Raw genomic sequence first — 27,677 nt, 5'->3', positions numbered from 1 at the left:
GGACGAGTTCCGTTCCTACGCTGGTGATGGAACCGGAATTTCGACTTAAGTCGGATTTCACCGTTAAAGTCGATATTTACATCTAAATACTTTGTACAGTAATTTTAAAAAACGTATTTAAGCGAGCCGGAAGATGCCGGAACCAATATTTCCACACGCATCCATCCATCCATCCATCCATCCATCCATCCATCCATCCATCCATCCATTTTCTTGAACGCTTATTCCTCACAAGGGTCGCGGGGGGTGCTGGAGCCTATCTCAGCCAGCTTTGGGCAGTAGGCGGGGCACACCCTGGACTGGTTGCCAGCCAATCGCAGGCTAATGGAACCTAAACACGGAAAATATGACGCGCATGATGGCGGCCGACCTGCTCAATGGACTCCCGTTGCCGGAGGTAACAATGACACAACTTGAAATAACTTTAAAATGGCCTGATTACCGTGGGAAATTAACGAAAAAGAAGGCGCTATGGACGAGGCACGGGTGCCGTAAAGTCGAAATGACGTTGGTCGCGTACGACGTAACTCGATAACTCCAGTGTAGATGTAAAAATGGATGGATGGATGGATGGATGGATGGATGGATGGATGGATGGATGGATGATTTATGTTGGGGTAAGATTGATGGATGACTGATCGGTTAATCGAACTACATTCAAAATATATGAATGAATGAATGAATGAATGAATGAATGAATGAATGAATTATGTTGGGGTAAGATGGATGGATGACTGATTGGTTAATCAAACTACATGCAAAATATATGAATGAATGAATGAATGAATGAATGAATGAATGAATGAATGAATGAATGAATGAACGGATGGATGGATGGATGGATGGATGGATGGATGGATGGATGGATGGATGGATGGATGGATGGATGGATGGATGATTTATGTTGGGGTAAGATTGATGGATGACTGATCGGTTAATCAAACTACATTCAAAATATATGAATGAATGAATGAATGAATGAATGAATGAATGAATGAATGAATGAATGATTTATGTTGGGGTAAGATGGATGGATGACTGATCGGTTAATCAAACTACATACAAAATATATGAATGAATGAATGAATGAATGAAAGAATGAATGAATGAATGAATGAATGAATGAATGAATGAATGAATGAATGAATGAATGATTTATGTTGGGGTAAGATGGATGGATGACTGATCGGTTAATCAAACTACATACAAAATATACGAATGAATGAATGAATGAATGAATGAATGAATGAATGAATGAATGAATGAATGAATGAATGAATGGATGGATGGATGGATGGATGGATGGATAGGTGGATGATTTTTTTTCATTGTGTGTTTAAGTCTGTATGTAAATCATGTTGAGACATTAAGCATTGTTTCATTTTCATTTTCATTCATGTAAAACCTGAAAGTAGCTAGTAGTTAATATTCATGCTTATTAACAGCAGAGTCAATATTGACTCTGCTGTTAATAAGCATGAATATCCTTGATGATGTACTGTAACAAGTGTCACATTCTCAGTAAAACTAACAAAAGTAAATTTTCAGTGTGTTTGTTTTGCAAATGTTTGACATTGGGCTTTGTTCATCGTTATGTTCAAATACCGATCAGACACTCCCTCTATGCATACAGTACATACTGTATGGTATATACTCATCATTCATTATTGTAGCATTATAATAATAAAGTATACTGATTATGACTGGAAGACACTGGGGCCTCAATCAGCAACAAGAACAAAGTTAGTCTACATCTGAAGAGTGTCGTTTTTACTTTTTGCTATACAAATAAATGTCTAAAAAAGTATATTATACACATACTTGTAAGATTTTAAACCGTATGGTTAGTTATTAGTTATAATTAAGGTATTAGTTGGTGTTACATGGATCAGCACTACTGATTTTGACGATCCTGGGCAGATTAAATTCACATGGCAACACAAAGAGGATGAAATCCGATTGGACAAAAAAAATAAAAATAAGATAACAACCACATACACATTGGGATTTACAATGATGGTATTGACCAAATATTCGTTTATTTAGGTTGTAAATCTAAATGTATGTCAATGCTTGTAATTTAGGCCATGCTGACCTTCAAATGCATCCACTCACTCTTGTTGCAAAATCTCAACATGACGCTGCACTTTTCCGGCATTTGTCACGGGGAAAACGTGTTTACGAATGCCGCCGCGCTCTTCATCAGCGCCACATTTACATTGTGTACACTTTCAAGTCAACTCTAATGCATCCGGGAGCACAAGTATGCACATCAAGGAAAAGAATGACAGCATGTTTGCGCTTTTATTAGCTGTTTGATTACCATGCGCGTTTTCGTTTACATACCACCTGCCTTGTTTTTCCAAGAACAGACATTATTTTAGCGACAGTGGGCGGTTGCCGAGTGGACGCGAACAAAGATTGAACAGCAGACTCCACCGACCTTTGACGTCGCCCAGCAATTCGGTGGCGTCGAGGCGGTCCACGCGTTCCTTCCAGTCCTTGGAGAGGAGACTCTGCATGTGGGTCGGCTCTGAAAAGGAAGCACACAACAGAGCTGTGAGCTCTGATGACAAGAAAGTATTTTTATGGAAAATAATCTGTACATGTTGTAGGAAAAAAGTTGCAATTTTTGGGGATTTTTTTTTTTGTTTGCCACAGGAGAAATATAAATTTGACTTGATTTTTTTTTTTTTTTTTTATAAAACACTTAATTCATTTAATTAAGTAATTTTTTTGTGAGTAAAAAGTAATTATTTTATAAGCATTGTCAAATTCTGTAATTTTTGGGAGAACCAAGTTATAGTTTTGCAAGACAAAATACATCAGAAACAAAATCAAACAAAATGTGGATTTGATGTGGTTGCTGGCTTTGCCAAAATAATCAGAGCAGTATTATTATTACTGTTTGTTTCTTCCAATATTATATACTGTTATGTTCTGGAGTTGGGTCCCAAAAACTCAGACACCAATAAGATTTTAACTCTTTAAAATCGCATAACATCGAGAGGCGTAGAACAAACTTGACTAGACGAGAAACAACGAGAATGGATCAAGTATCACGAGATGCTAAGCTAACTTGGGCTGTGGAGGTGCACAGAGGAACAGAGGTAATAATCCAACAAAATCACACACTTCTCAGACAGTTTATATAGACAGTGAATCCATCTGATTAGTTGCGGCTAGACATGTGGGTAACAGGATTGACATGGAATTATCTGATTGGCTGTTGACTAGATAAAGAGATTAAAGATTCCTGACATCACATAGCGTATTACCAGTTCAAACTAGATGCTGTTACATCAGTTCAAAATGGATACTTGACCACACGGTCATGACCCAAACATAACCCTTGCATGACCCAGTCATGACATATACAATATTCCACGGTGAAAACCAGAGCTACCAAAACCTGCTAAAACCGTCTTTTCAACATGGCACTCTGCCCCACTTACAAACATTTTGCCACTCGCGCACGCAATCTGTTGAAGTGAGTGAACATATATTTTAGCGCCATCTGTTTGGAGGCCCACGATTGACAACACGGAGACGTGATGTCATAATGGACCCCTGGACCAAGCCTCAGTCTTAAGAAACACGCGCACACACTTGGTATCGGGCGCAGCAGCGTGGACAACACAGCCCCGAGGGCTGGCCTGATTTGGAACAGCGACATCGGACACAATAGTCGGTTTGTGGCGGCCGGATGGCGACAAAAAGGCCGCACTCACTGGCGCTGCGCACGTCGCGTCTATTGTGAGTGGCTTAATGTTGAGTGTGCGGGTCTCATTGTCGCGCTCACGAGACGCCCGCTTCCTCTGTAAAAGATCGAGTCGCATGTTGACATTGGGATTAGGATTATGGTGAGAAAGCAGAGAAAGTAACCAAGTACAAATACTTTGTTCTTTACTTGAGTATTTATTTTCCTGATGACTTTTTACTTGTAATATATTTCAACATTTTCTTGACAAACTTCTTTACCTTTGAGAAGTGTGTGTTTTTGTCAGATTAGTACCTCTGTTCCTCTGTGCACCTCCACAGCCCAAGTTAGCTTAGCGTCTCGTGACACTTGATACATTCTCGTTGTTTCTCGTCTAGTCAAGTTTGTTCTACGCCTCTCGATGTTATGCGAATTTAAAGAGTTAAAATCTTATTGGTTGCGTTTTTGGGACCCAACTCCAGAACATAACAGTATATAATATTGGAAGAAGCAAACAGTAATAATAATACTGCTCTGATCATTTTGGCAAAGCCAGCAACCACATCAAATCCACATTTTGTTTGATTTAAAATATTCCAAATGCATGGTAAATGTAATTTGCCCATCTTGAATAATGTTGGATTTAACTCGTTCATTCAGCCTAGTTAAAATCTTCGACTTCTATAACCATTAATGGCAGTGAATGAGTTAAAACTTGGGACATCACACCTGTGCTGAAATGACCCAAAAGACCAAAAATGAATTGTGTTTAACCACAAGTGATATAACATGACTCCTTCTTGCTTATTTTTCTTTTTAGAAAATGTTGGAAAATGTTGAAAATAAAATGAGCATTATTTTTAACCACAGTATACTGATAACTTGCTAACCCATTTCTAAACAGTATGGGAAGATTTGACCTTTAGTTGGATACCTATTTCAACCAATTTTGGTTCCTTTCCCCCCCGCCCCAATCAATTTTACGAGTTTTAAGCATGTCTGTGGGGACACGGGTTCTAAACAAGCCATTTTGCCTAATTAGGCAGCAGACGGTGACGTACGCCATCAAATCATTTCAAAGAGATTTATTGCACAAACGGGCTCCCGAGGAGCTCGATGATGATGATGATGATGATGATGATGATGCTGGGACACTTAACAAATAGCATCTGCAATTTATAGATGCACTTAAGGAGGAAAATGCAACTTGTGTGTACAATTTATTATACCTCCCATGGCGGTAAACACAACGTACGAGGAGGAGGGACGTGTTTCTTACCCTACATGGATCTTTATCTGTCGGGATCAAGTGCTGTTTAGAAAAGCGGCCTGTATCAAAATTCCCCGCCGTCTCTTCATCAAGTGGAGGAAGCGAGAGGTGGCTGATAAGTGTCAGAGGGGGGTTGAGGGAGAGAAGCCAAGGTGGACTGAAAATGTCTAATCTTGCTGAGCTTTGGTTAGTTCATTTTGGGCTTATTCAAGGTGAAACTATTGATCCGCCGCCGCTGGATTCAAGATGTCCTCTCGCTTAAAATTTCCAGAAAAAGTGTGCTTGAAATGATGTTCATGTTTTTCATTTTCATTTTGTTTCCACATTCTACTTTATCTGTCTACAGAAATTAGTATTTGTGGCCACAAATGAGTATTCATTTTACTATTTTGCTTAATTTTAATTACAGGCAACTCTTTAATTTTTACTGCGTTTCATGTAGAGTTGAAAAAAAGATGGCAAAACACCATTTTAAAATTCATTTAAAAACACTAAAGTACTTCATAAAAAAAGCCATATAGTAACATTGATTTTAAAACTTTAAATAACCTTAATCAAAAATATATATTTTTTTTTTGGGGGGGGGCAGAGTTTTTAGCCTCGATTTAAAAACATTTATACTCAGGGCTGACTTCACTTCTGTTGGCGACTAATTTCATTAGCGTGCAGCATAACAGCGAAAAGCTGCGTCACCATGTTTGCTTTGAACCGTGAGGTCCTTTAATTGACTTGAGTCTGCAGACCTCAGCAGCTGTAGCTACTAAAGAGATGTCTGGGTTGCCACGCCCCTCTTCCCCCACAATGTGCAAGTCTTAGAGTTCTGCTGTAATGTCTTTTATAATGTGGAGTTAAGTGCTGAGGGTTTTTTTTTCTCCAGGTTCATACTGTGCCCCATTCTAAAGGGGCAGATTTTAAGCCAGATTTTTTTTTCTCTCTCAACCTTTGTTAGTCTTTTTTTTTTTTTTTTTTTTTTTTTTTTAATGTAAAAAGCTGGCGGCGCTGAAAGGTGACCCGTCAGGCTTCCCATTCTGTTGAGCACTGTTGGTGACTGTTTTTTTAACATGGGGGGAAAAACCACTTTCACACAGCAACACAGCATCCTCACCAGCCCCCCACATTTATTGACAGTCCTGTTTATTCAAAGTAGTGTAGTGACGCCAAAAAAAAAAGAAAATAAATAAATAAATAAATAAAAAAGGACAAATGCTGGCTTGGGCAGTAGCCAGTTTCACGCAAACATTCTACAAAATTGCCGTGTCGAAGCCATGACAGAAGACCCAGCGTTTATCTGCCATTGCCTATCACACAGAACCCCGTAAATGTTGAGAAGACAAGATGATAAAAGAAGAAACAGGAAGTGAGTGACAAACAGGAAGCGCGAGGAGGAGGAGGAGGAGGAGAAGTGGCTCGAGTGAGCAGCTGTCCTCACAGCTGTCCTGCAGGATTGATGTCTATGTCAAATCAAGCTCAACATATGTCCAAACATCAGGACACACACATGCACACGCAAACTGATCACAGAATACGACCACAATGCAACGACCTTTCATGGTACATAGAGGCACACACAAAGTGCATCAGTGTTGTAAAACCATTATAGCGCAAAGCGGTTAGCCTGTCTGTGTGTTAGCACGGTGTCTATTTCACACACGCACGCACACACACTATTTTCATCTGTCAGATGACACCCACTCTACACACGCGCAGACATACAGCCGGGGGTTGCGTGGAGAGGGGTGAGTTAAGGGGTGGTACATCTCAGCCCCATGTAACCCTCTTCTATGTAAATAAGTATATAAATAAATAAATAAATACCCTATATTTTCAATTTCTGTCCAAAACCAAAACCAAATTTTCAATTTGTTCTATAAAAATTGTTGGTTTCCATTTTTATTTAAAAAAATAAATCTGAAAAAAATATATATATCCTTCATCCACATTATTTTTTACGTTTTACTTCTCAATCCTTTTTTTTTATTTATTTGAATTTAAAAAAAGTATTTTGCAATGTTAGTGTATATTACGTTTAATATATATATATATATATATATATATATATATATATATATATATATATATATATATATATATATATATAGAGAGAGAGAGAGAGAGAGAGAGAGAGAGAGAGAGAGAGAGAGATTATTTAACTGCCTGTGTTTTGTTTTTAATGTTATTTGTGCAACTGTATATTTACAGTGACTTCATTTATTTTGTTTGTTTTATTTTTTCTTCTTCTTTAGAATACAGTTCCTTTTATTGTCACTATGGAGATGAGATTGAAATTAAATACAATTAAATTTTCCATTTAATTCAAATATGTAATAAACTGTGTTTATCTTTTAACTCACATAATATAAATATATTACATTATATCATATTAAATAAAATAATAATTTATTAATTAAATATTTTTTTTATATTTGTTTTATTTAGTTAAATATCTATTTTATTATCTAATTTTATTTAATCATGTGTCTCAATGAATAGAATTAATATTCATTTTATAACATTTTGGCCTGGTGTAATGCAAATATTTGTATGGTTAAAACATTCAAAACAGTGACCGTATTTATTTGCATCTCAACTCACTCATTTGGAATGCTGTTCTTAAAAAAAAAAAAAAAAGCAAAAAAAAAACAAACAAAAAAAAACACTTGAACATTGCCCGTACGGCGAAAAAAACTTTTATGACGACCACGGCATCCAATCATTTCAACTGCCATTGTTTCCGATGAGGGCGAAAATGGTTTTGAAACACAAAACGTGAACATTCCGAAAACATTCATACAACGTATCATAAAAGTTGTATTTAAGATGAGAGCGTCTTTTATTGTCGGGGTGCAAAATTGCTTCTCTGTGGCAGGCATGCTCCCGAAAACCTCAAGCGTTCAAGACCCCGGCTTCTGGTTCCACTTTAGCCCTGATACATGAAACCACATGCACACAAACACACACACGCACACGCGCACACGTGTGCTTCAGACACAATACTTGCGTTGTTTTGGGCCCCGGGCCCTCTGGGAGAACCTCTGATTTGGGTCACAGAGGAGCGATAGTGGGGTGGGGGCCTTATGCAGGCCCAATTTTACCAAGGAGTGGAGATACATCAGTGGTGGTGGTAGTACCAACTGCCCCACAACCCCCAGAAGAAAAGATGGGGAACGTTGGCACAGCGGGCAAATTTGTTAGGCACGAACAACAAAGTAAACTCCCACTGAGAACCATTGAAAATATTTGATTTATCTGAAAATAAACTAATGCAATCTGTCATGTGACTCCTGAAACTTGGGCTGCTTGCTTTAAAAGGCTACTACACTTTTACATTTGTCCAACAGATGGCGCAACTTTTTCCCATTCAAAGCATGCAGCAATTACAGCTCTAAAATGGAAATCTTTTTAAATATTTATGTCAACAACAACAACAAAAACATTTCCCTTGAACACATTCTACTTTATCTTTAAACAAACTATCGCGAAATAACATTCTTCTTAGTAAGTCACATTGAGCTATTTTTAGAACAGACGCATGGGCTACTCATGTTGACCTTGGAGCTAACTAGTATTCGCACAGTGTTTCTTTCGTGTATAACTGCGCACCCATCTCCTCTCTGTTCACCGAGAATGAGAATAAAAAGTTAATTGCAGGCAATTAACTTCAAAGAGGCGAGGAGCTCATTAACGGTGACAGCTAATATTGAAACCTTGACTTTTTAAAGCCACGGTAAACCGTCAAACCGGTAATCAGCCTATGCCTAGTGTTGATGTTTGATTTTCAATGTTTTTAAATGTTTTGTTAAAATGATTTAATGTTTTGTTTTTCTAATGTTTATTTCCTTAAAATTGTGAATTTTGTAGTACAATTTAGAGTTTTCAACTAAAAAACATTTTGTTAAAACAGTCACGTTTTTTGGGGGGGTCAGTTCCTTGCTTAACATATTTTTTGGGGGGCAAAATAAATAAATAAAAGTTAGGTAATTTTTGGTTGAAATTGAAGACAAAATAATAGGGAAAAAATCCACCTATGTAAAAAAAAATCAGATTTATTTATTTATTTGTAAAAATAAATAAATAAATAAATAATAATAATAATAATAATAATAATAATAATAATAATAATAATTAATTAATTAATAAAAAAAAAAAAGAAGGTCATTCTGTAGTAGCATACCCCCGAAAAGCCAAAGAAAAAGTCACACACTACAACATGCATTATCACTTGTTTTTCTGTATGATTTTTTATTTTTTTTCCCCCCCTATTATTACATTGAGCCATATTGCCCTGAGCAGCCTGAACATACACTAAATTATAAAGTCACAATGAGTTCCATTTCCTCTTCAATGCTCATGATCACTTCTTCTTATCCTTTGGCCAACCCAAAAAGCAAACGTCACAAGATATGCTGAGATCTCCTACAAGTTGTACTGTCCAAGTATTGTGCTCTTAAGCCAAATTATACTGAGCCACCAGGACAGACACAAGTACAGACTCACACACTTACTGCCACCAGTATGTCAGCCTGTTACAGTCAAGTCACAATGCTAATCTCAACACACAAACACGCGCACACACGCAGCTCAAAGTGGCAATCTGGCGGAGTCAAGGCAAACACGGTGCCCCCGAGCCAAGACCTTGTTAATTAGCCAATGAGCTTAGCTCTCGGCCCGGCCCAACTGGGCTGTTAAGCTGTCATCACGACGACTTACACCTGGCTCCTTGGATCCATAAGCCCCCCACACATGCACAGGGGTCAACGTGGGCACACTCCTGGGAGGGGGGGGACGTGGGGTTCAAAGCAGTGGTATGTAGCTGACAATAAATGTGATGGAGACCAATCGTAAGGTTGAAGCAATAAAGTTAAAAAAGGAATGTAATAGAACACCACATTCTTATGCTTCAACACTCATAAATTCATAGATTTTTTTTTTTTCGTTTCAGCATTTGTTTTTATATATAAATAATGAATATAATTTTCAGGGTCTTTTAAAAATGTTTTTAATTTTTTTTTCCATGTGTAACGATTATTCGACTAATCGACTTATCAATTATCAAATTAACTGCTAATCGAATAAAAGTTTAGAGACATTGCTTCTTGTGCAATTTTCAATAAATGCAGGAAGTCCGCCATTTTTACCTTAATTCAAAATTTGATGCCATTTTTTGGCCTTTTATAGAGATTATATTTTAACTCCTCCTGCTCCATAATGTACGTGACCATTTTTGGGTGTTTTATCTAAACGTTCATCCATCTATCCATTTTCTTGACCGCTTATTCCCCACAAGGGTCGTGGGGAGTGCTGGAGCCTATCCCAACCAGCTTCGGGTAGTAGACTGAACTGGTTGCCAGCCAATTGCAGGGCGCACAGAGATGAACAACCATCCACACTCACAAGCACACCTAAGCCCAATTAACCTGCCATGCATGTCTTTGGAATGTGGGAGGAGACCGGAGTACCCGGAGAAGACCCACGCAGGCATGGGGAGAACATGCAAACTCCACCCAGGAAAACCGGAGCCTGGACTTGAAGCCGAGTCCTCAGTACTGGGAGGCGGACGTGCTAACCAGTTAACCACCCTTATCTACTTTAAAAGATTCATTAATTGACAAAATAATCAATAGCTTAACCCCTGGGCGTTATCTTATTTTGAAATGACTTGGTCAGAACCATCAAAAAGCCCAAAACGGGTCACAATAATGCCTAACGGTTAATCGATTAAAGTAACCATACATTTCTTGATGGTGTCTCCATTTTGCAGCTAATATATGAGCAGGGTTTCAAACCCCGCGAATAACCCAATGTCCGCTGATTATTGATGTTGACATGTATGAGTGTCACACGGCATCAACGTGCACGTCAACGCAGTGCGTGCTCAGCGCTCATGAAAAAAACATGAGCGGACCGTCCAACGCGAGACGTGACAACATTTGACGTTTTGCCTCAAATTCCTACAAGTTGTCGATTGAAAAGCGAAGGCCAAGCTGGCCCGAAGGGGGGCGGGGCCACGTCAGCCTGCGTGACTACCCCGGGGCCACTGATCTCGCATCACGCATCTCATGCCTGAACATTTTATTCAGTCCCGTTTGAATAACAACATTGAGGAGCGAGATTGAAACGAATGCACACGTGTGATTTTCACCATCTCTGTCCATAAAACAAAAGGAAATTCGCCAAACGAAGGTCAACTTAGTTCCAAAATGTCTGTCCATTTTTTTTTTTTCTAAAAATATATAATATTTGATTGATAATATTTACTGTATAAAAAAAAATCACTCGAATTGTGGGATATTTTTGGTAATTTTTTTAATGCCATTTTCTTTTGTTAAAGTTAATAGTGTCATTTATTTCAGTTGAAAAAAAAACAATAGTTTTCTTAAAAATGCTAAATGTTTTTGTTAAAAATTTCAGAATTTTTTAAATGACGTATTTTTTTTAAAGATCAGATTATTTGCAACTGACTGATATTTTTGTTTAAAATTCTATTTTTTTAATTAAAAATTGCTATTTTAATACAGTATATAAAATCACAACTTTTTTTGTTACAATTGTCAGATTGTTTTGTTAGAAAAAAAAATGTAAGTTGTTCAGTTAAAATTGGCAAAAAAAAAAAATTATTTTTGAAAATAAAGTAAAATAATACAGTTTGCTTTGCAGGTTAAATTGAAGAAAAAAAAAAGGTAAAACAGTTGCAACATATTTCTTAAGAATGTCAGATTTATTTTCACAAAAAAAAAAAATGGTAATATTTTTTGTGAAAAGATTTTTTGACATTTTTGTTAAAAATGTCAGTATTCTTTATTATTTAAAAAATAAAAATTATATATATATATATATATATATTTTTTTTTTAAATAGATAGTATAGAAAATAAAATTTTACATTTTATGAAACACATTTTCACACAGCATTTTAAAAAATTGGAAATTCGCACCTCAAGCTAATGCAGCAATGTGAGGGAAGTTGACCTTCACCTCTTCAATCTTGAACACTTCTTAAAGATGGCTTTCCTGCTGTGCGGCGATGCAGCGAGCCCGCGCCACCTTAACGAGCACTCGATCGCGCTTTTAAGGAGCAAAATCCGAGGCGTTGTGTTCATTAGCGCACCTGCTAACAGGGACGTCGCCCACGTTCTCGCTCTGAGCGCCGATGGTCGCTAAGTGAGCACGGGTCACGTTGCGTTTGATGGCGTTATCTAATGAGGGCGGGCCCTTTTGAGCAATTGCAATAGCCATTGTTCAACTGTCAATCATCTGGAGGAAAAAAAAAAATGTATCTCCACAAGAACCCGTTTACCAGGAGGGCCTTTCACTCCTGAGAATTAATATCAATAATAAAGAAACATTGATCTAAGTCATCGTCAAACTAACAACAAAATTGGCATCCTTTAGCCTGAAATTGGACTTCAGTCAATAAGTAAAATGAAGTCACATCTTCATGACACGACATGTCGACCTTTGGCCTTCCACGCGGCGAGTATGAACGCCAGGCGGCCATCTTTCAAGTCAAAAAGACTTCATATGGATTTACGCCCGGGGCCGTCACATTTAGCGCATCAGTGACAAAGTCAAAGAAAAGATCAAGCGGCGCTCTGATATCCGGATTACGACTTGTGTGCGTGCCGCCGTGACAGGCTGCTGGATGGCGTTGGGCGCGTATCCGAGGGCAGGCCCCGGCATGCTGGGAGACTCCGGCGCTTCTCCCGTGCGAGCGCTTCACATCAGAGAGACGTGAGAAGAAAAAAAAGAAAGGGAAAGCTGCATTTGCGCTGATTGATATCGGGATCTAACGAGTCAGACCCGGCGCGCTGTTGTAATTTGGGAAGTTCAAAAACAAACTTGCTAGTAGCTCCCTAATTCATAGGCACACACAAAGACACAAACCAAAACAGCATTTTGCATTTTTACAGCTTTGTTCAGTTGTTTTACATTGGGGAAAAAAAGGGGATTGTGATGAGATTTTTTTTTTTTTTTTCAAATTTCAAAGTTATTTTATTTAAAATACTTTTTCACTACTTTTTCAGAAGTTACATTTAAAAATGAACATTTTACTGAATTTTTATTTTTAAAACACCTAATTTTTTTAATTGAAAGTAATTTTAATGTTTATTTTCTCTTTTTTTAATTTAGTTAGACATCCTAAATTTTTTTGATATTCCTTACAATTTTATTTAAAAAGTAATCATTTTACTTTTGAGGAAGTTTATTTGTTTACTATTGTTTTTGTTATTTTAAAATGATGAGATTTTATATATTTTTTAATAGTTCTGCTACATTTAAACACTAAAAAAAAAAATCTTTAAATAAACTTTACTTTAAATTTAGAAATTTTAATGTTTTTACTTTCGTTTGAAAATTGCGTTTTTTTTTTAAGTGATACTCAAGTTTTGCAAGTCTGCTTTTAAGCAAAAAATAAAACATTTTAGTTCACATTTATCAAATTAATGAGACTTTTTTTATGTATTTAAATTTAGATATATTTAGGTTTGACTGATTTCTTTTTACAAATTTTATTTAAAAAAAATATTTCTACTTTTAAAGAGATGTTTTTTTTTAGCTGCCCTGCGATTGGCTGGCAACCAGTCAAGGGTGTACCCCGCTTACTGCCCAAAGCCAGCTGAGATAGGCTCCAGCACCCCCCGCGACCCTTGTGAGCGGTCAAGAAAATGAATGGATGGTTGTTTTTTTAGCCACAAAAACATTGGGTTTTTTTTTGTTTTTTTAGATATAGGCACTGTGATGTCATTTTCAGTTAACAGCAAGTTGGCAGTTCAAGGCAAAATGGCCGCCCCCTGAGATGGATAAAAATGGGTGGATTTTGCTTCTTAATTTGTTCTACGAACACAATATTAATCAGAATACCGTGTTTAGATTAGTGGAGACACATAGGACATATTGTTGTAAAAAAATATTTTTAATTGACATGCTTGGGTCCTAAATGTGTTGTTGAGAGGCGGGGTCACTTGGACCAATCATGGAAAAACATGCCCAGTTTCTCTTACCGTCTTGATCCGTCTTGGTCATCTCCACTAGCTTCTTCTGCTTGAGCGTGTCCACCACGTCCGCAAGGCTCCCCTTGCGGCGTTCCGGCGTCCCTAAGGCCAAGGCCACGCCCACACCAGGCACCGTCTGCTCACCGCGATCCCGGGAACACTCCTCCAGCTTGGGCGGCGAGGTGGAGTTGGCCCGGTACGAGTAGACAACGGACGAACCCTTATTTGTGCTCTCTGTTTCCTGAGAGGGAAAAAGATCAGATGGTCATGTGCTTCGGATTTGTGCTTTTTGGGATTTGAACGTAAATCTGTATTTTTAGTTGGAATTCAAAATGTTTGATTTATCTGTCTAGAGAAGCCAGTTTATCTTTTAACTAAATATATTTTCGAAATATAGCTAAATATGTTGTCTCCTTTTTTTTATTAAATTTTAAAACACCTGAAATGCCAAGGAAGTATTTTTACGTCTTTTAAGAAACCAGACATTCAATCCCAGGTAGCCTATATAGATTCTGCTTTTTTTTCTCTCTTCTTTTTTTTTTTTTTTGTTAACTTTTAAAATTCTGATTAAAAAAAAAAAAATGTGACAGGTCTTTTTTGTTTTAAATAAAGCTCCTTTAAAATATATTTGATGAATGATATAATAATCTAAAAAATACTTAAAATGATTTATTAAAAAATAAAAACCTATATTTAAAAATTGTAATTTAAAAAAAGATTAATTTACAATTTTTAAACATTAATTTAATTTAAAAAATAGAATTACAAATGTGCATTTATTTCAGTAAAAAAATTGTCCAATCTCGTTTAATATTTCAAGTCTTCTTTGTGTTTAACAATTTTTTAATTACATTTTTTAAACACTTAAGATATTTTATTTTTTTTAAGTCACACTTCTATATATTGTTTTAAATTTTATACATTTTTGCATTTTTTTCCCTATCATTTAAATCATCAAATTTCATTTTATGTAAAAAAAAAAATGAAAGTAAAAAAATTATCTCCAATACTGTATATATATATATATATATATATATATATATATAAATATATATATATATATATATATATATATATATATATATATATATATATATATATATATATATATATATATATATATATATATATATTTTGTAAGTAGCTCCTCAATACAAACACGCACACGTGTGCACACACCACACCACACAGCAAAGGGTCAAAGTCTCCAGAGGAGGACCCTCACTGGGCTGCCTTCAGCAGTGCCTGCAGCACATCACCACAGTTCGTCTTCCTGTGTGCGTGCGCGCGTACGCGTGCATCACTACGCAAGAGATCTCGCACCCTCGCACAAGTTTCAAGCTTGTTTTCGGAGCCGCGTTCCCTCGCTCACCATCGCGACCGACGCAACGTTGTCCCAAGGGTCGCCATCCGCTCGCTTGTCCCTGATTGGCTGCGGCTCGCCGGAGTGGGGCCTCTCGGGCGGGGAGGGCGACGGCGTCTCCTTGGGGCTGTCCTCGTTGAGCCACGCCGCGCTGTTGGCGACGCCGCGGCCGAGCGCCTCCTCTTCCTCGGCCGGCGCGTGAAAGGGAGGCGACGCTCGCATGGAAGACATCATTCTGAGAAGTGAGAAGTAATTGTTTATTCGAAATTGATGCGAAAATACATTTTTGGAATAAAATTCAATGTTGCATGCACACTGGCCAAAGAAATTGAACGTAACCTCTCTTTGTGGCTCTGCTTCTTCCTTGACAATCACACCATGTTTTTGTGGTTCAAGGATAAATAATACAGCACAGGGCATTTTGTGCGTGGAGGATCAATACCCACACATGTACGTGCCGTTTCGTCATTTCAGTGTGCCAGTAGAAGTCAGTTTGATGTTCAGCGCCATATTGCTTAGGGCACACCTGTGCAATAATCATGCTACTCTAATCCACTTGTATTCTTTTTTTTTCCCAAAACAGTGATTAAATGTGCAAAAAAAAAAAAGAGTTCCAAATATTTTTGAAATAATATTTTGGAATATTTTTAAAGGGATACTCCACTTATTTAGCCCGTTATAGCAATAAAAAGTTAATATTTTGTCCATAATTAATTTGATAATTTCATTATTTTTCACATACAATTAGTACCTTTAAAAACACATTTTGCAACTTGCTGTTGACTGAAAATGACATCACAAGGGCCCAGGTGACCAATCACAGCTCAGCTTGTGAATGTCACATGACCAAACCTCGAAAACTGCTACTTGACCCAAGTTGCAAAATGTGTTTTTAAAGGTACTAATTGTACGTGAAAAATAATGAAAATATAAAATTTCTTATATGCAAAATATTAATGTTTGACTGCCAAAAATGGCTAAATAAGTAAAGTATCCCTTTAACATTTGCGTATCTACGCTCTAAAAAGACACAATTGAATTTAGTTCAAAGTGAATATATTAATTTTAATTAACATTGAGTTAATTAAACTTAATACTTTGTATTTAACTTAATTTAGGTGAGTATATTAAGTTTAATGAACTCAATATATTCACTTTGGACTAACTTAATTCAATCATGTGTTACCAATTGAAGTGATTTTTTTTAAGATGGTCAACAATTCAATTTGTAGTCTTATATTGGTTCAACAATTCTCTTTTTTAGAGTCTATCTGAGTATTTATTGTTGTTTGAGCTGGATGAATCCAAGCATAAGATTTTTATTTTTTTTAAATAAAAATAATTAGGCGATATTTTCCATAATGTTGCCCTCCGATTCTGCAACAAGCTGCACGTAACACTTCCTTCGAATCAAGTCGGCAGATTTAAAAGGCTAACAGTGACTTCAAAACACAGAAAGCAAAAACCAGGCTCGGTATTTGGCAGGAAAACGCAGTCCAATCTTCCCCGAGGGATGGGGGGGGGGGGGGGGGGGGGGGGCGGACTGGTGACAAACAATCGCTCATTGTGGCCGGCGGGACGAAGGGAGACCTGTGACAGATGAGAGGAGCCCCCCCCACCTCGGAAAAAAGTCAGCGTACACAAAGCAGCATTGAGCCGCCAGGTCCCTTCTGACACTTGTGGAGCCCAAGAGGAAGATTTGGGAAAAGGGGGGGTTGGTTTGGGGTGGCAAACAAATGGGAACAGGAGGACTTATTTTTTTTTTTCGTAGAATTGTTTTTCTTCTGGGCCAACAATGAAGAACGGAGAAAACAAAGGAAGTTGCTTGCTTTCCCGTTATAGCGGCGCACTTGAATTCCCTCATAGGGAATCATGCAAATTGAAATGAAGCAAAAAAAATAAAAAATCTTCAGAGGCACACTTGAACATTCTTAACTGTCATACAATTAATTACTTCATGGGAAATTATGGATATTTTGACCTAATATAGCAAACGTAACGCCTATATAACTTTAACGTATATTAAGCATCCATCAAGTAGCTGATAGGGATGTAACGATATCCAAACATCACGATACGATATTATCACGGTATGAAGGTCACAATACGATAATTATCACGATATTGTGGGGGCGTTGGCAATATTTAAAAAAGATCACATTATTGTAAAAAAGAAAGCTCATACTTAAAAAAACAAAAAACAAAAAAACAATATTGTGCTTTTGTACATAACAGTGTACAATCGCTAATAATAATATTGAGGCACTTACTTGGTAATGCAAGCAAACATTGATCACTTCACAAGCAAATTAGGTTCCCCTTTATCTGACAATGAGCATAGATTTTAAACATAGAAGGTCAAAACATCCCTAATGGAAATTAAATAGCACTAATAAACTAGCCACTAGAGGGTGCTATAACTGCACAAATGGAAATCAACGTGACTTTTTTTCTTAACAAATGTGTTCCTTTTAAATATTGTGAACATGACGACGACGATATTGTGGCAGTTTTAATATCGCGATATCACGATATTGCCATTATCGTGACATCCCTAGTAGCTGATGCATCACGTACAGTATAAATCCCTTTTTCCGTTTCTTTTTGGTATTTGTTGTATTTCCAAGCCACGTCAGGACGACTCCCAGGTGCGAATGAATGGCGGTGCGTCGCTAAAAAGCAGCCTAGTGTGTGGACTGGACAAATAAAGACAGAGTGGCTGAGAGAGATAATGGGCCTTGTGTGTCTCAAGCCTGTGAGGAGCCTTGTTAGAAGGGGGCGCTGTCAGAGGTCAGGCCTTAGGAATGCCGACGCATACACGCCTGTTAAACCCCCCCCGGCCCCGACCACCACCAACATCACTACCAACATCCCGCGCTGGCACCCAAAATAGAAACATTCAACAGCGTCACCTCCTTGACGCTAAAGAGCGTTTTTGTGCTCAAAGGGTGTGGGGACGAAACAAGTCCGATGCGCTCGTCAGACCGCAAAAGCACCCCTACCCCCAGAAAGTTTCCCCTGTGATAACAGTTGTACATATCCTCAAAAAAATAATAATAAAATAAAGTAAACAGCATCATTTGCGAGAAATAAATGTCTCTTGAAGTCTAGCACCCCCCCCCCCCCCCCCCAAAAAAAAACAGACAAATATACAATTGTGCATCTGTGCAATAAATGCCGCCTCTCATCATCTCATGAACTGGAGTTTGTTGCCTTCATTAGTACTGAGATGGAAAATACCAATCAAATAAAGGAATGTGTGTTTTTTTTTTTTTTTTAAAGATAAACATGATGTTTGTACAGTGGGTGTAAACACGCACGACTATGCCAACTGTTAACCGCACTGCAGAAGTGGACGTATTGAGCAACACCCTACCTTGTGTGCCGCTTGTTTTTCCTGGCAGGGCAACACACCCCGGCGAGCGCAAACACAACAGTCCACATACATTTATCTACTTCACGCGTGCACAGTTGAGCCATTGAAGGCGGCATGGAAGCGGCCATTGAAGAGCGACGTCAACAGTGGACTCTGTGGCCAGCATATCAGCACACTTGGTCGCTCTGTCGGAAACCGCAACGCACTGAAGCAGCCAAAAAAATAAAAATAAAAGTAACATAGTTTTTAAGAAGAAATATTTGACTCTATAATATTGTATTTTATTATAAGATACATAAATGACAACTGCTTAGTGTTCAAATATTAGTTGCTTCAAGGGATACAACACAGCGACACCGGTGCTATTTATTAGCATGCCTATGGAGTTTGCCATTGTAGGTAGCATTAAGCATTAGCATTAAGTTAGCAGAGTTACATACTTACAATGCAGTGCTTGTATCTAAAATTTTTGCTCACAAGTTAGGACCTTGTGGAACTATTTGAGTTTTGTGTCATCATTCAATGACAATTAACAAAAAAAAACAAAAACATCATATGTCTAGTATACAGGAGGTTGACATTTGCTAGCAATGCAACAAATCTCTAGGATGACTTTATGTTTTAAGAACCCCTGGAAATGGCCCAAAATGACTCTAAAATGGCCGCTTCAAACCAAAATGGCAGACATCTTGTGGTTTGTAGGGCAGGACTTCGTGTGGCATTTTTGTGGATCAACTCATAGACATACCTTCCCCATTTCACGTTACTAAGTGTCTTGTGGGCTGAATTCACCCAAAATTCTGGGGTGCGCAACTGACCCAAAGGTGAGTCATCAAACTTTGCCAACATCCACCCACATACAATGACAAAAACTCTTAACTTTCTTAATGTATCACCGTTCATCTGTCCAGTATAGAAGGTTCATATACAGTAGCGGTCACGATCAATATTATTAAGATTAATCTAAACTCGGGTCTGTGTTGTGAAAACAAACATGAGCACAAATATTCAATATACCACATTAATATAGACCACTATTCCCGGCTGGCGTACGACTTAACGTAACATAGTTCAATTCCGGTCCTGCTTAGCTAGTTTTGTTGTTGTTGTTGTTGTTGTTGTTTTGTTAGCTTAGCGATTAGCATGGCTTCTCTGTCTTTCTTCATCATCCCTTCATGAGAACGATATTTGTCAGAATTGTACTTTATTCGCTGCCATGGAGGTGATGATTATTCACCTAAAAGCAACTCTGCAACGTGTTTAAACAAACTAGTAGCCAGTCAATGCTCATTGCTAGCTAGCTTGTTGTGGTGTAAGCAGCACCGCGTTTGCCTCAACCGCTTTACTTCCCACACGTAGGTGACATAACAGCGTGTGTCCAGCCAGTCAACTTCATTTGCTCTTCAGTACGTTTAATGAGGGGCACAATTTGAATTTGACCCGCAAACTGCGATGCACAATGTCTTTATTTGAAGTAGTCTTCTAAGGAACCAGGAAGTGGCCCGTCACATTTGTGCTTGTCTAGTTTATCTACATGAGATTGATGGAGGGTGGACACTTCCACAGATTCCGACTCACACGGTGACACCGACATCCTTTATGTGCACCTCTATCCAGATTGTCAGCAAAATGTCTGAACTGTACCTAATGCTGTGGCCTTGTGATGCCTCCTCAAAACCTCCCTCTTCTACATTACTGAGAAAGGAGCTAATATGGCAGCAGGCCGACCTCCATCTGCGCAGTGGCTCCAATCCTCATTATCTCGCCGCTCACCTCTGACCTCTTTCGGGGACATAATGCCGCCGGCGTGCACAAATAGTAGTGTTACACAAGTGCTGCTGTGCTGTGACCTCGCCATGCAGGTAAAAATGAATGAGTGCTGTTATTTTAAGAATATTGGATACATAACGGGAGAGGAGTGGGGTCTCAAAGGGATCCTCCCAAACGTATTAGGCACCCCCATTTTCCCAATGTTATTAATCAATTGGATTTTTTTATGTATTTATTTATTATTATTACTGCATATAATATTTTGTATAACACCCTTCCATCTTCTAATGTTGCTCTAAATTTTTGAATATATTTTTTGTAAATTTTAAGTAATTTTTCATAGTATTTTTAGATTGCAATTTGTAGTCTTATATCATTTTTTTTTCAATTTGAGCAATTTTATAAGACATTTTGTTACTAATTTTGTTGTGGTGGTTTTTGTATTATCACATGTATTTATATATCTTGTTTTTATTTTCATTTGCACAATGATGATGTAATTTTTATGTCAATTGTTTTACAGCGTGCATGTGAAAAATTAAGTCAACAATAATAAATAATATGGGATAAAATATTTAAATAAAATAACACAAAATTGGGAAAAATAGAAAAACTAACACTAAGGACTTGGAAATAATTAATTAATACCATCATCATCAGAATATAGAAATAAATAAAAAAAATAAATAAATGAAAAAGAGAAACTAATGATTCAAAATATTTTGTTATGTATAAGATGTAATAAAAAAATATAAGACAAATTATATAGCAAAATAATAATAAAAATATAATATTTTAGTAATAAATTATTTCTTTAAAAAAATTCAATGGGAAATATTCCCCTCATATCATATGGAAGAAAAATGTGAAAATAGTGGCCCACACTTTAAATAAATATTACACAATATACGTAGTTTCTGCCCCTTTTCTGAGTGCTAAAATCTACTTTTAATTTTCATCTTGTTCAGTCGTGTCCCAGTCCACATGTATGTTTGAGTCAACATTGATCTAAAAGGACAAGGCAGCACCAAGGAATCGCATGTCTAAAACGCACAGATTGCACAAACAAAGATGGCACTTTTTTATTTAAATGCTCCACTTTCCCTCATACGCGACAAAGGTCTAAAAATAACCCCATCCAACGATTGTGTCCGACCAGCTCATAAAAGTTTGACGCAACAAAAGAATTAAGAGTCAAACAGGTGGCTTTTAGCGCGCCCGCGAGGTGCCAAAGGCTGCTAATCCCAGATTAGGAGTGACAAGTCATTTCACTGGATGCTCCCATGATAATCCCGGCTGCACTTCCCCATCCTCTCCCTCCGACAATGAGCTTTGTTCCTCCCGTCTGATCTGATCTGAGCCAGCGCTCTCAGGATTTCCCCACGACCGACCGCGCACACTTCGGAGGCTTGTCTCAATTTGTACCTCAATTATTGACTCTTTTAAATGTGTAATGTGCGCAGATGGTGCATACTTGTCGTAGAAGTTGTTCCAAGGCCAACACAAGGATTCAAAACATACAGGACTGTCTCAGAAAATTAGCATTAAAATAAATTAAACAATAAAATAAAATACTGTGCATGTACAGCAGGCTAGCATTAAGTATTAAACACTATAATAAAAAAATAATAAAAAATAAAAAAAACAGTGCATATACAGGACTGTCTCAGAAAATTATAATATTGTGATAAAGTCCATTATTTTCTGTAATGCAATTAAATAAGGCAAAATGTCATACATTCTGGATTCATTACAAATCAACTGAAATATTGCAAGCCTTTTATCGTTTTGATATTGCTGATTATGGCATTTCTTTTACTTGGTCTGAGGAAATATTCTAATATTTTGAGATAGGATATTTGAGTTTTCTTAAACTGTAAGCCACAATCAGCAATATTAAAACAATAAAGGGCTTGCAATATTTCAGTTGATTTGTAATGAATCCAGAATGTATGGCATTTTCATTTTTTTAATTGCATTACAGAAAATAAAGAACTTTATCACAATATTCTAATTTTCTGAGACAGTCCTGTACAGATAAATTATAGAAAATGTAAAAAAAGGTTTACAAATAATTACACATAACATGTATCAAACATTAAAATGTAGAAAATATACACAAATGATTTTCTTAAATATAAAAAACATACATACAAATATGTAACAAATACATTATGACAAATATTTAAATCTATACAGTACTTATAAATATATTATAAAACTAAATCTAAAAAATAGGTAAATCTAATAAAAAATGTCATAGCTATATTGCAGACAAAAATACATAACTAAAAATAAACACAAACATAGTATGCGTTATTATTAATAAATAAATTTGTAAGAAATGTATCACAATATTATAATTTTCTGAGACAGTCCTGTAATTTGCGGTGCGGACACAAAATACAGAATAATCCCCTCCATGGCACCCTCACTGACGGCTCAGTGTGCCACATTTTACCGCGTGTGGCAGGCAATGAAAGCATTAGCACCTGAATTCCTCCTGAGCACAAGTGAGAGCAAATAATGTGTGTGCGAGGTGCACTCGCCCGCTCTATTCTTCCTGTACAAGGTGTCCATTGTGCATTAGCGGGGCCGCGGCTAGGCTAATAGACATTGTTTGCGACGCACATGGCCTCGCTTCAAACTGCTCCGTGCGCTAATCCGGCCAATCACAGTGCCCTTTATTCACACCAATGTAATCCCTCAAATCGGGGCAAATATTTACAACTCAAGTACGTTATTCAACATGATTGACGTGTGAATGTTGGCTCCGATTCAGATTTTTCCATGCAAAGTTTTTGCATTGGAATTGTAGCAGAAGGTGCAGCATTCATCCGTCATTCGCCTTTCACGCGGATCCCAGCCAAAACTGACTTCTTTTTAGAACAGACAGTAACCTTTTTTTCACACAGACATCAGCAAAATTGCAGCGTTGTCGCAGAACATCTGGTACGTCGATGTTGCTGTCTTTGACACGGAACCCAGTGAAACAAGACAATTGTTGGACAGTGATAGTTGCTATCAACACAATAAGATAAGGCAGAAAAACAAGTAGCCTCTTTCACACAGAGAACCTGCAAAGTAGCCACAACTGTAAGGGAAGGTCCGGCTTTTTTTTTTTTTGCCTTGGACACAAATTCAGAAAACAGAACACTTGGTGCTTATAGTGGTCAGACGGTGACAATTGCTTTCAACACGAAAAAAAAAAAAAATTTTTCTTAACTGGCTCTTTCACAAAAAAACCTGCAAAATTTCTGCAGCAGTCGTAAAATTAGGTCCAACATTTGTCCACCTTTGCCTTTAACACACAACCCAGCAAACTGAAATAGTTGTTGGTGATCATTATCGGATGTTCAATCTACAGCAAAAAATATATATATTTTTTTTTCATTCTTCTTTTTTGCAGGCAGTAGCTTCTTTCACACAGAAATCCTGCAAAACTACAGAACTAAATTGTCTACTAAAAAAAGGCAGAAAAAAAAACTACAATAACTAGTCTCTTTCACCCAAAACGTTTCCACCTAAGAACCAGAATCGGAGATCCAGCATTCGTTTGCCTTTCACACAGAACTCAGCGAAGCAGGAAAGTTGTCGTTGATAGCTGGCAAAAAAATGCTTTCAACATACTGAAAAAAAATGGGTTACAAATATATTTTTCTACAGTAAGTAGCCTATTTCACACAGACTGTGAAGTTGCCACATAAAACAGAAGATATGGCATTTATCTGCCTTTGCCTTTGATACAGAACTCAGCGACATTAGCCCGTAATCTCAACACGCGGAAGCTGCAGTGGCTCTGTGAAAGTTGCTCCTGCGAGTAAAATGTCTACCGTTTAACAGCGCTGATGTGTCAGATTATCAGGAACAACTCTCTGATGCTGCGACCGCACTAGCAAACACAAACTTGAGCAGCATTACCTCTGCCAAGGCACGATTTTTCGAGCAGCTCTTGCAATCATGGCTCTCGTGCAGGTGTGCCTAATGAAGTGGCCGAGCCACGACAGCTCCGATTACACTCGCGCAGACTGCAGACGAGCTCGCTGTGATTAAAGACTGCAATCCCTCAGTTGACTTTCCTTGCGGGACAAGACTAATTGATGGTGACACACAACAAATGGAGGCGGGATTATGGGATTCGCACAAATACACGCGCACTCACGCGCTTTCCCACTCACACACTCACACTTAATAACACGCACTCACAGGCAGCCGCAAACCCACACAACACACACGCTCTCATACATCACTCATACATTATCACACAAACTCACAAAAACTTCTACACGCTCTCACATACCCTCTCACACAAACAGACACACACCTCGTCTTGCACACAAACACACTCTCACACAAAAACTTACATAATGTCACACACTTGCTTACTCACACTCAAAGCCTGACTTAAACACTCGCATATAAAAACACTCACACAATGGTACACATTCTCTCATAGATGTTTCATTTTCTCACACACTCACATTTCTCACATTAAACTCACAAAAACTGACACCCTCTCTCAAAATAGTAAACACACTCTCTCGCTCTTATTTTCAAACACACACACAATGGTACACATGCTGTCATAGTTTATTTCACTCTCTCACACACTCACATATTCTCACATTAAACTTACAAAAACTGCCACCCTCTCTCAGATAAGTAAACATAACTGAACACGCGCGCACACACGCAGAACTCATTTTCAAACACACACACACAAATGTTCTCACACACAGTCTTACACTCTCATACACTTTCTCACTCAGACAAACACTCTCTCACTTACTCTTTTGAAACTCACACTCACTTTCTGACACACACACTGTCATCTCAACTCACTCACGAACACACCCACTCTCACACATAAACACACACACAAAGTCTCTCTCTCTCTCTCTCTCTCTCTCTCTCTCTCTCTCTCTCTCTCTCTCTCTCTCTCTCTCTCTCTCTCTCTCTCTCTCTCTCTCTCTCTCTCTCTCTCTCTCTCTCTCTCTCTCTCTCTCTCTCTCTCTCTCTCTCTCTCTCTCACTCACTCACACAGTATGGGTGTCAGACCACATTTCAGAGGGTGCATTAGGTCAATGCATGGGTCTCAATAATTGCATGTTCACGCACAACATTAAGACTAAAAATATATATTTGTGTCAACATGATGTTGTCTTGTGTCTCTCAAATGTCAACAAAAATGAACTCAATGTTTTATTTCATGGAGCATCCAAGTGTGTTAGGTCCTTGCCGTTAAGCGAATTTACTGTCAGAATTAGTTGGGTAATTGTTTGACACCTTCACTCCGCGTTGATGCTGAAAGGGGGTGTCACAGTCCACAATAGAGCTAAATGGGATCAGAAGCAGGAGAAGGAGGAAGAGGCTTTGTTAAAAGCTGGCGTAAATCCCATCAAGGAAGAAGAGCAACGGGATCAGCAGCTTTCCTTTCGCTTTAATGTAGCGTCGTCTGTGGTCACGACGAGACAATCTGAATCAGAATCATCTTCATTGGCGAAGTATGTAAGAAGCAGGCAAGGAATTTGTCTTTGGTACGAGCCACTTAAGTATTGCAGAACAAGCAACGAGAAAACAAAATAACATTTAAGACACCACACACAAGTACAGAGAGTCTTGACATAATACAAGCGTGCCATTGGTGCTGTAGTACCAAACAATGACAGCTGTGCAAACGATGCCGGGAGTCATCAAACAAAATTACAGTGGAAATAAGACAGAGAAATTATAGTGACGTGAAATATTTATAGGCTGCCCCCTGCTGTGTTGGGCAGCAGCGTAATGTACGCATCTCATGTCTTCTTCTTGCTCTTAAAGTTTGCGTCGTCAGCCATCGGCGGCTCAAGGGCAGACGGCAGCTCAGATTGACCCTAACCCTCGCAACTCTGCAGATCCGCAGACTCGGGACAGTTTGTGGAGCCCAGAGTTCAAAGTAAACATGGTGAAGCAGCATTTATGTGTAATGCCGCAAATGGTACTAAGCTGCCAACAGAAGTGAAGTCACACCGAAGTCTAAATGCTTTTAAATCCAGGTTAACTCTTTGACCGCCAAATACGTTTAATGACGTATGTTAAAATCCTAATGAATGCCGCCATAAACGGTAATTGACGTTTACTAAGTTGTTGTTTTTTTTCTCAGTGGGCAGTACAACGTTCAGCGCTGCCTTGTCGAAATCCCAAAACAACCACTAACTTTGGCAGATGGCAGCATTGTATATCTTTTCAATCAAATTACAATGAAACATGACGAATCTGATGAACGAGAACGTTTTCAACGATGACGTGAATGATCAAAGTCTTTGTCACATTAAATCTAATTCACAGTGTCACTAAACAAAAAAATATTAGTGTCAAAGCTACTGTTGTGCAAAAAATGTATCTTCACAAAAAACGTGTTTTCTCTATATTATTTTTTCTATTTTTGATTATGTCACTCAAAAGACCTATTTTCAAATAAATAAGGTAGAAACATACTTTTTTATGTTTATATAGTCGTAGCACACAATATTTTGTTTGCCTTGAAAAATGAGTAAAAATGCTCGAAATCAGCTGGCACTGTTGGGGTTGTTTTTTGAATGTTTGGCAGTCAAAGAGTTAAAATGTTTTTTCCCATACCTATTGATTGACATTTATTCATTTATTTAGTAGTATTTATTTATTTATTTATTTTTTACATTGTTGCATCTGTAAATTTTAAGTCTTGCATTCTTTTAGTATTTTTAAGCTGCTTTGTATCTCTTTAATGGAGATAAAAGCAAAAATTGGAAAAAAAAAAATATTACACAACAATGCCAAAATATTAGAAAACAATGCACACTTTTCACAAAACCAAATTCCACAACAATGGTCATAAAAACACAAATATTAAAAAATATATATATATGACAAAGTGCCTGTCTGCCAATTGGAAAAAGAGAACATGTTTCTGGACGAGGATGTGTACATGTAGATTTTAGCCATTTTCATCTACTGTAAAATATCGTGAATACCAATAATTTTTTGCCCGAAAAAAAAACAACAACAAAAAAAAAAACGGTCCCAACTCAAGGGGAGTCATAATACAGGGGTATTAATAAATAAATAAATAAATAATTAGAGATAGCCGAGTACTGATACCAGGTTTCGGTGTTGGGCCCAGTACAATACTCGTGACAGCCCTCTCGTGGCTGTTTTACAGTCAGGAACTAGAAATTAGAAGAATAGAAA

The 27,677-nt window shown here is 37.7% G+C and overlaps 1 protein-coding gene across 4 annotated transcripts in view; it reads right to left on the bottom strand.

Annotated features, from left to right (window-relative positions):
• Positions 1-27,677, bottom strand: part of LOC144016253 (transcription factor SOX-6-like) — a 98,407-nt gene that overhangs the window by 47,050 nt on the left and 23,680 nt on the right. For 2 of the 4 annotated variants that reach the window (XM_077517136.1, XM_077517137.1), the window contains exons 1-4: positions 24,390-24,481; positions 15,332-15,557; positions 13,969-14,200; positions 2,444-2,533 (exon numbers count right to left, since the gene is read on the bottom strand). In XM_077517136.1, coding sequence (XP_077373262.1) covers positions 2,444-2,533; positions 13,969-14,200; positions 15,332-15,557; positions 24,390-24,430 — 589 coding nt within the window. In that variant the 5' untranslated portion in view covers positions 24,431-24,481. Of the gene's footprint in view, positions 1-2,443; positions 2,534-13,968; positions 14,201-15,331; positions 15,558-24,389; positions 24,482-27,677 lie in introns of those variants that run through there. The other 2 variants (XM_077517138.1, XM_077517139.1) reach the window with 1 other exon arrangement.

Source organism: Festucalex cinctus, chromosome 3, assembly GCF_051991245.1.
Source record: "Festucalex cinctus isolate MCC-2025b chromosome 3, RoL_Fcin_1.0, whole genome shotgun sequence".
In the NCBI taxonomy this organism is placed as follows: domain Eukaryota; kingdom Metazoa; phylum Chordata; class Actinopteri; order Syngnathiformes; family Syngnathidae; genus Festucalex; species Festucalex cinctus.
Note: the sequence above shows the minus strand (reverse complement) of the source record. Positions and strands in the feature narration are given on the sequence as shown.